General features: G+C 43.3%; 1 protein-coding gene across 1 annotated transcript in view; it reads left to right on the plus strand.

The window, feature by feature from the left end:
• fam180a (family with sequence similarity 180 member A) overlaps positions 1–10,168 on the plus strand; it is an 11,339-nt gene extending 1,171 nt beyond the window's left edge. Inside the window, exons 2-3 of the mRNA XM_080757609.1 lie at positions 8,186–8,283; positions 8,985–10,168. Of these exons, the coding sequence (XP_080613735.1) occupies positions 8,186–8,283; positions 8,985–9,323 (437 nt within the window). The 3' untranslated portion in view covers positions 9,324–10,168. The remainder of the gene's footprint in view (positions 1–8,185; positions 8,284–8,984) is intronic.
• Positions 10,169–10,400: the final 232 nt, after the last annotated feature.

The following is a 10,400-nucleotide window of genomic DNA, read 5'->3' on the forward strand; positions in this document are numbered from 1 at the left end:
TAATAATATAATGTACCAGTATGTAACTTTTACAATCCTATGGATACAAATGTTTGTTTTTAACTTGCAGACCAGTATAGGCCTGTTTTATCCTTAGAATCTTGCACACGTACCTCAACTTGTGCTTTAAAATATGAATTCATAATAATAAGACTCAAACGTATAGGCTACTATGCTTTCATGACATTTGTAGGTGCGTGTCGTGTGGCGTGCGCGTGTTTGTGTGTGTGTGTGTGTGTGTGTGTGTGTGTGTGCGCGTGCCTGCCCTCATAGATACTGTAGTATAGTATACTGGTATGTATTTCACACAGTGTTTAACCAAATTAAAGGTGTCTGCACACTGCTGCGTATTTTCAAATTTTTAGTACACGTTTTTACAAACTATAGAGCATTGCACCTTCTGGCTTCCCCAACATGGGGACACGTACCATGCAGGGTTAAAGGTCCTTGCAGATTGGACACGTTTTTCGGAAACAATGGCGGAAGACAAATGCACGTCACCAAGAGGGGGGTGGCGTCTGAAAAGCTAGCGGCGCCCTGTTTGTGACATTTAAATTCTAGCCCACATGACTCAGAATAGAGTGACGGTGGTCTGTTTTAAACTCTAGCCCACATCACTCAGAATAGAGTGACGGTGGTATGTTTTAAACTCTAGCCCACATGACTCAGAATAGAGTGACGGTGGTCTGTTTTTGTAAATATTGAGCTCGTTCTTGGCGACAACCTATTGAACCAACACCAGGATGGACAGAAAGAACGCCGGGCTCGACATACCTTACAAGGACAAGGAAAATGTTGTGAACAAACATGGCTTGGTGCTTAGATACTTTGTTGAACGTTATGTCTCTGCGCCCGTGCGCCGTACAGCCGGGATCCAAGCCATTCTATGTCTCTTTGTAAACCCGTCAATCTGGGTTCCTTGATGCTGTCTCCATGCTGGAAAGCTGAAAATGTAATTCCGTTTTCTAGCTCTCATTCCCTCGATGTGACCTGCTGTGGCACTTATGTACTGGGCAAGTCTGCACCATTGTGAGATGTCAGTTTAAAGAAAGAGCGTATACAAGCACACCGGCGGATAGTCGCTCAATGTAAACAAACCAGACAATCCCAAAAAGTATGGCGGCCGCTACCACGTGACACATATGTTGACGACCCCTCAACGATATTTTGGTACTCCCTATTGGCTCAGTGGTACAAATTCCAGCCCACGTTTCACAGAGTGCAGCTTTAAATGGTTGGTATGCACTTTTATTTCCCTGCTAAAAACAACTACAGTATATTGGATCCAGTTCTTCTATGGTGTCCTCATATGTTCTAGATTTAGCGGCGGCAGCAGCAGTGCAGGCTGAAATTCTCCGGCTGAAATTCTCCGGCTGAAATTCTCTTGACAAACACATTTGGGTCCCTTGGTAACCTGCATTCCTCGCCTGGCTCAAAGAATAAGACACAGGGATTTGCACAACCCCAAAAAAGCAATGATTTAAATTTCTGGATTAGTCACATGGTGATAAACCTGTGGCAGGAAAAGGGGATTTGAGCTAAAGGGATTTGAAGGGTGATTTCCAATAGATACAATGCTAAATCACTGTGCATGCATGACGCATTAAGAGGATAGGCACGTTGTATAGTGCTCACTGCTCTGCAAAAGGTGCGTGCGTGTGCGTGTGTAACAGACGTGATCTTGCGTTGTGTTATACGTAGGAAGCACCATAGACCAGGATCTCAGCAGTGAGTAGATTTATTCTGTACAAAAGACAACGAGGCAATCACTGCTCTGCTCTGACTTGTATATACGTTTTCCACAATATCAGTTGCTGGAAATAAAGCAGATGCAGTGCCATGAGAACACAGTATGTGTCTTTACAACTTTGGGTACATAAAATAATAAAATAATCTGCAGAGCAAAATAAACACAACCTACCGCTTCCAAAGCCAGTATGAAATAGGAAGTGCGGTAGGTTACGTCATTAGGTTATAGGTCATAGGTTACGTCAACCGCCTGAACTCTTAAAGTCACAAAACACAATACAATATAATGCCTGGGCAAGTGGAAGCACTATTAACCACGTTACACGTGCGTGCGTGCGTCAGTGTCAGAGATAGAAAAATATGTATCCGGAGGAGAATTGCAGTCATTACAGGAGCAGAATTCACAGTAGTGAACATACTGTAGGATGAAAGGCACCGTACGTTGTACTGAAAATGGAATACAAATAAAACAAAAAGCATAAAGATACTGTCATCAATGTGCAAAACAACAGGGCGTACAACATGTGGTGGTGTTCTGTACATGAGGGGGAGACTTGTTGAAAGTCGTGGCGGCCGCCAGGAGAAACAATCTCAGAGTTCCTTGGAAGTGTGGTTTTCAACCCTTTCCATATCAAGGTCCAGTAATTTTTTTTCTGGACCAACATTTGATGGCAATTAGACTCTCAGACCCAGAACTAAAGAATAGTTTAGAAATAGAGGAATGGAAGCACTGCAGGGATCTGTTAGTGGCTCTTAGATGGGTGCTCTTTGGTGATACAGGTAAAACCATATAGACAAAAGTTATCCTTCCTCCAAGTTGTACTGCTTGTCAAAGTGTACATTGCAGACTTGAAAAGAAAATAATCCAAGGCACTCCATCTTTGGTGAAAAATGTAATAGTTTATTTGATGATGAACACGGCTGAGCATCAAATAAACATTACATTACATTACACAATTACATTTTTCCAAAGACGGAGTGCCTTGAATTCTTTTCTTTTCAAGTCTGCAATTTACACTTTGACAAGCAGTACAACTTGAAGGAAGGATACCTTTTGTCACTAAAGAATATGTTGTTGTTGTTGAAAACGATTTTGCCCACACTTTCATGCTGTATATTGACGTCCATATCATAGAAGAGATAACAGCCAAGCATTGATCAAAAATAACAATTATTCTGTCAGACATGAGAGCTTTATCCGAGCCAGCGAAGTGGCGCAGGCTATTTGTGTTGAAGCCGCTGGAGAAATCAAAGAACATGATCCTTAATCTGCTGTGACGCCTGCTTTGCACAGGTGGGAGTAAGTATATAGGTCTGGTCAGTAAGGGATGGTGTCGTCCATTCTGATGTGCGTCTGGCTGGCAGGAGGTGTGTTCCTGATATATATAGGCCGCATTCTGGGTCACTTTTGGATATCCGACCAGTTTATTGAGGACAGAGTGTCCAATTGGTTACGTGTGTGTAGCCTACGTGTGCGCACGCATGTCTGTGTGTGTGCGTGTGCGTGTGTGTGTGTGTGTGTGTGTGTGTGTGTGTGTGTGTGTGTGTGTGTGTGTGTGCGCATACTGTACGTTTGTGCGTGTGTGCGACGTGCATGCCCTTGTTTTTGAAGTCGAGAAATATTGGCATCATCAAAACTAACTGGCTGGTTCTTGATTGTAAATGAGATTTAAATCAGGTGTGAATCATTGCCCTTGCCACGGCGCTTGCCTGTACAGCCGTCCTGTACAGTCAGGGAAGATGAATCTAATCAGATTGTGAAGTCGACAGCCTACGTCCTAATGGGACAATGGATCAAATTGTCAACGCGGTGACAATTCCACGGGGTCAGACCTTGACCCGTCCTTTTGAACACAATTAAAAGACAGTTCCACACCGTGGATTACGGTGGAACCTAACCGAACCTGTGGCTCATTATGGACCTTCATTCACCCCCCCCCCCCCCCTCGTCGGGGACGAGGGGGATACTCTCATCTTGATTGAGAGATAACGAGTGTTTTTCTTGCAGCTGTCTGGCAAAAACACCTGTCCTTGAGTTGGCGCGCTGCACTGTTCTTCCGTCATTATTAAGACATTCGCCTGACATTGTGAGATTTATACAGCTTCTCAGTTTGGTAGTGTTGGGGGAAATGTCTAGACGCCGTTATGAAGCTTTGATTAATTTCTCAAAACCTTATTGAATGCCTTCAAGGGAAAGTTTGAAGGGAAGACGAGACTTTCTGTTTTCCTGTCTTAATATTGCCGCGGGTCTGAGCGGCCGCAAGCGCCAATTGTGGCCTTTTCTTTTGATTGACTGATTGACTTTATATACCGGTAACACGATTATTAACGGTACAGGTAGTACAGTCAAAGCTTATGCCAAAAAGAACAAAGCGATAAACAAGTGAAGCTTTAGCTTAGAAATATACCTGTGTTACGGACATTATTGTTTTTGTCCTATCTATTATAACACAACAAGCCAATTCATCGATGGTAATACATATAATACAGACAATAAAAACGTCACGGAAACAATAAGGGGGCTAATAAACAGAAGTGCAATTTGTCTACAAAACATATTGGAATATAGCTCAGTAGAATCAAACGGTATATTTAGCCTACAGAGAAAGTTGGGGAGGGGGGATATCAATGTTCACTTGTATTTTGATGAGTTTAGGTAGGGAGTCGACTTAGTCGAGATCCTGTGTGTCTTTTGGTAGGTCATTCCACATTTCAGTGGCAGCATACTGTAGTGTACTGTAGTACAATCAATTTCGTACCTGTTTTTGAGCCAAATTGTGGGGGAACGAGGGTGTTATGCCCATGTGCGTCACTCTGGAGAAGTAGTTTGACCCCTCTTTTCCCTCATCGAGACATCCCTCAAGCCAACGACTAGCATTCACCGCAGCTAATTAATGGATTGCTCTTGGTCCCCCCGCTCTGTGCAGGCATTTTACCGAGATTACACAAGCCCCCTGCCTGTGTATATAATGACACCAGGGAGCCCATTCAAAACATTACTTGTTTAGGAAGACCAAAATGAGGGGAATCGCTGCGCCAGCGGCCCGGGCCGCTGTTTATGTTATTGTTGTTGTTTGGTGGTTACTGGTTATGCTGTTAAAACAGTGAATACAGAACTGAAGCTTGCATTAAATAAATGCTGTGAATGCAAGTGCATTTCTTTTTTTTTACCATAATCCTATACGTATAGTACACAGCGTGTCCTCCTCTGTCTTAACCACTTAAGCCCTATACTTTGTCGTTTTTAAATTGTGTAATAGTTATATACTGTAGTTAGCGAAATACATTTAAAATATTGTTTCTACGGTTCCTCAATTACAAATACAAAGCAGGCGCCTGTCGGGGATATGACAGATTCAAATCAATGCGTTGACACCTCATAAGTGATATACGGTTATTACTGGGTTTGGGCATAGCCCAAATACATACCATTCCCTTGGCACTACTGTAGTAGAGAACGTGACGCCAAGCTCATGATAGGAAACCTTGGCAGCTAAAATACTGCACTGCTACAGACAGACCCCATAAAACACTATGCAGAAGTGTTTATAAATCGAAATATTTGAGTCTTCCTTGGTTAAACAGATGTACCAAAATACCCCCAAAGAATCCCAAACTATGAGTGCCTCATACTACCAATATCCATCCATCCATCCATCCATTTATTCAACCACTTATCCGTAGTCGGGTCGCGGGGGCAACAGCTCCACCAGAGAGCTCCAGACTTTCCTCTCTACAATATATATATATATATATATATATATATATATTATATACACACATACACAACCAACATATCAATAAACCCTTACAGTTATGTTTACACTGTACATTTGGTGTTGAGACAAAGTTTATTTGAAACTCCTCCGCACATATGAATCATGACTAAATGATTGCCACAGAATGCATCCACTGGAATGATTAATTCTGACACATCTGAGATGAAATAATTATTATCAACCAGTAATGGAGACAGTATAGCCTCTACTGGAGCGGAGACGTTGTTGTTGGCAGCCAAAAATTAACACAGGCATAAAATAAACTAAAACATAATTGCCTAGGCTCTTCTTCAACAAAGATGGCGAAAGCAAACATTTGTTGTTCCTATGTATACAATTGTTATGTATATGGTACAAAAAAACTGAAGGCCTTAAACCAGAAACCTAACCTCAGTCTTAACCAGCCAGTAAACATAAAACAAGTTGTTTCCCGATGTTTTCGCTTCAGCGGCAGTCATTTCACTTCTGTGTGTTTCCTATTCGCAGCCAGTAGACTCCTACTTGCTCCATTGCATAGTCTTGAGGAGTAAACCTACTGCTGATTAAGGGTTGATAGCATTCAAGGCCGCCGTCAACATACTCTACTGTACCGTCGACACAGCGTGCCATGGGGGGCACTCACTGTTTTTAAAGAAAAACACAATGCCCTGAGAGTTTTTTTTCACGTCGATCACGCGCCAGCAGTACAGCTGTGGTTTCTTATGCGGGTATTCGGAATACATTCCAGAGCTGCCGATCATGCAATCTGGAGGCACTCACTCAGCGAGGACCATAAATCTTGACTCGCGAGATAAGACCTGCAAACAGTTGCATATCGCCAGTGCTTGAATGGGATTAGGGTGAGAGGACCGACCGGCTTACAGTAATGTAATGTCCCGTGCAGGTTATACAGCTCTATATCAATTTGCAGGGCTTGTGCCATTGAAACTCCATGTCGTTCTCCATGCATGATAGTCCGGCAGCCGAGGTGGACGGGTGGGAAATTTGGTATTATAGTCTTTTTCATTGGCCTAAAATATTGTCTATATACAGTACATACATACATGAATCCACTTGCTGACCGGCTGAACGTATTGGGCAATTTTCTTTATAGGGGTTTCTTGTGACCCTACCATTAACATCCTATGGCAGGCAAAAATGTCAAATTTTGCTTTTGCTTTAAGTAGGGTTTTCATGATTCTGAATCCATTCCAAGCATTAGTTTTGCACAAAATACACTCAACTTTATACAGTCATTGAGTTGGAATAAATGCATTCCATGTTCTGTGACCTTTCTGCTTGGTGGAATCGGAAGCATTATTAAAATAGTTTGTTTGTGTTCAACAACACTTCAGAGACTGCTCAGACTACCAATTTGGCTACTTCAACTACTTTGCCTTTTTAGGACGCAACCCTTCGCTTGAACGTGACACGTCCAACACATTCGGCTCCCAGTGGGAATCTCTGTTGACCGTCGAGGTTTAATTAATGAAAGAGTCGGGTTAGCAAATACATGAATCATTCCTTTCGATAAAACCTCTTAAGGACACTTAACTTTGAAGATACGTATTTTGCTGAATGTTCAAATGGAATGTCTTGGACTAAGCGAAGGTTGGACATTTCTTGTAGGCTACAGCCTATAATTTACTTAATCACTAAAAAGCAATTAGTCACTTTCTATAATTATTTTAACCACTTAAATTTAAAGCCTCTATATTCATTGACCGGGGTCCCCCGGGGTCTATACTTATCATGCCCCGCTACAATCAGCTATTTCCTTATAGAATGTTTGCCAATTCTCTCCAAATGTTTCCTATTCTGACATTCTCAGAATAGGGACACTAGGGTTCATTCATGTGGCTAATGAAGATTTTCTTATACAGTAGGTGGTACTGTAGGTGTTTGTGTTATTGCACTAGAAATTCCAATTAAAGGATATAACTATCCCTAGATAGAAATACCAAGGAAATAACATATACCTCTCTAATAAGTTGACATACAGTATATGTGGCCATATGCTCCCCAGCCACCAGTGAAATGATGTTATTGCTTAGCAGCCCCGATGAAAGGTAGGGCTGCCTGCAGCAGCTGTTTACAGTAGCCAGTGGTGTACATTTAAGTATACTGTACTTAAGTACAAATTTGAGGTATTTGACACTGGTCACCTGTGTGTGCTCCTAACACTTTGAAATTACACCACGCTATGCTTAGCACAGCTGCAACTGCACATTCTTAAGGTGACTGTGCCCTGGGCAGAAGGGTGAAATCAGCTGTGAAGGGCTTCTGCCAGAAATATGGGGACCACCACACTGCTAAATTCTTTCAGAAAGTCACCTGTGGCTTCCGGCGTTCGGTGCCCCTACTATCATACTATGTCTGCCAGGCGGGCTGATTTCACCCCTGTGCAACCCCTTGTCGCCACACTGTGGCCATTAGCTATATATGTCACAGGCTCGAGGCTTCTACAAATGGCATAGTTGAGAAACCCAATTACCGTTGGAACCCCAGCGGCCACATTTCAGTCTAGCCTAGCATAGTATTTTAATAGTAATACATCTGTGTTTGTTCAGCCCACCCACACGCAGGACTCACAGGGGAGAGGTGCTGCCTAATTTGCTAGAATGCGAGGAATCTCCTCTGCTCTCTAAAATGCCTTTTCTCTTTTCTCTCCCTCGTAGCGTTGTATCCATCGGCCTATTGGATAAAGCGTGGGACACATTCGTTGGTCAACCCCACATTCCAGACGTCAGTGGAGGATGTCAACCTGCTTTTTGAGGTTAGTTCGGTCACAGCGATAATATTATCGTTTCAGGAACTCATTTTCAACCCCAGGCTCCAGCAATATGGTTGTCCTATAGCCAAGTCAATCCTACTCTCTTGCAGTCAATCATCTTGAAGTTGAAAGTTTACCGAGAAACAGAAGTGAGAACACGGCGTCACGTCACATCGCACTACGATCCAAGAACTAGCAGGAATGCTAAATTATTTCCTATCTCGCCTTCTCCATGGGCTGGATAGCCTATTGTCCTATTTCATAATATGATAGGACATCCTGGACCTAATTACATTTATTTCAGTTGCACCTCTACAGCTGCCAATGAATGATGGCTATAATTGGGCCTGATGTTTTTGCTTGCGTACTGAGAGGTCAATATATTTGTGTGTACTGTATGGATTTGTAATATTCTCTGAGGTTTTGACACACCACAATCATGAGGTCGCCGTCTCTGTTTATTCTATTTAGTCTGAAGAACCGTTTGTTCTCGAAACGTTACTCTTTTCAGATGTACGAATACATTTCACTTAAGGGACCCTTTTATCTTTGTTCGTTTTGGGTCCTCCTGCACTTGCCTTCAAAGGGGTCCGTGGACTTGCGCACCTGTTTTGAACTTGCACACTTTTTTTTTTGTTTTTTTGGTTGATCAGGAACAGAGAAACATTTTCATTGGACGCGTTCGTTGTTTCTCTCTCACTCAGATCCTGCTGGCCGGCCTGCAGATAGAAGGCGAGCACCGGCCCATGCTGATCCCAGATGAGGAGCTGGCTTCGCTCAGGAATGTGGAGAAGCTGGAGGTCATCTGCGAGGACATCCTTCCCAAGAGGCTGAGCGAGATCAGGCGCCTGACGGCCGCGCTGCAGGCCCGCCGGCCGGCGGCGGCGCCCCTGGACGGGCGGGACTTTGAGAGGACGGTGTTGACCATGGTGTACGCCGCTCAGACGCTGGCTCGCATCAGCAACGAGCACCAGAGGGAGGTGTGGACCGAAGCCCTGCTGCAGCTGTTCAGAGCCGTTCAGAGAGATCTGGCGCCATCCTGAGGACAAAGTGTTGGGATGTAACTCGGTTGGGACTTTGGGACTGCTCTGTGGGCAGTTATTAAATGGGCCACTTCGCCCCTTTTGAAACCAGATCTTATTATAATGATGTTTGGGAGACAAGATAGAAACACTTTCCTGGGGGGGTTTTATGTGGTTAATACTTGTTTTTAGATATTTTTAGTGACATACACTGGTCTCACTTCCTTCCTACATGTTGTCTCAGTAAGACAGCCGTCCCCCAGCAAAGCATTATGGACATTGTAGTAATCCAGCAGTGAGACCAGTGTCCATGACATCACAGACGCTTTGAAATACTAAAATATATTAAAAAAAACCACATAAAAACCACAGGAAAGTGTTTCTTGTCCCCAAACATCATTCAAATAAAATATGGTTGCAAAAGGGGTGAAGTGGCCCTTTAAGGGTGCTTTTTTATATTTTTTTTATGTGAAGCCCTGCTAATATATTATATAAGTGATTTACGGTAAACACAGTGGATGGATTCGTTTTTATGTCCGGATACTCCAGGACAGGACAGGCTATAGACGGCGCGCCTCCTCAGGAGACTTGGCTCAGATCCGAACGCATTTTGATTTGGCGTTAGGAACCCATTGCGACTGCATGTCCCTGCTGATGTCGACCCCAGGCAGGGTTTGAGCCTAACTGCTCTAACCACTACACTAGGGCAGTGCCTATTTACCATTATGCTATATTGCTATGTTGTTTCAGTGACAAGCAGTATGTTACTCTGACACACTGTGCAGAATGCCTTCCTTTGTTTTGCATATAGCTATTAGATCCCATCTATTCCCTGTTGGTGCCATTAAATATTTGCCCATCACAAAGGTCTCTCAGCTTTGTGATTTGAGAATTAGACACCCCTGAAATGTATGACGTATATTTCACTGACGAAAACCAAATAAAAACTAAGCTACGATAAAATTAGGGCCGATTCATACTCCTATTTTACAGCTGTTTCGGCGCTGTAGTGCCGAAATGATTTCGGCTCGTCAGAAAATTTCAGTAGCACCGAAGAGCCGACTTTAGGACGGTACCCGCCCCCCCGAACCTCAAATG

Source organism: Protomyctophum bolini, assembly GCF_963924005.1.
Source record: "Protomyctophum bolini genome assembly, chromosome: 23".
In the NCBI taxonomy this organism is placed as follows: domain Eukaryota; kingdom Metazoa; phylum Chordata; class Actinopteri; order Myctophiformes; family Myctophidae; genus Protomyctophum; species Protomyctophum bolini.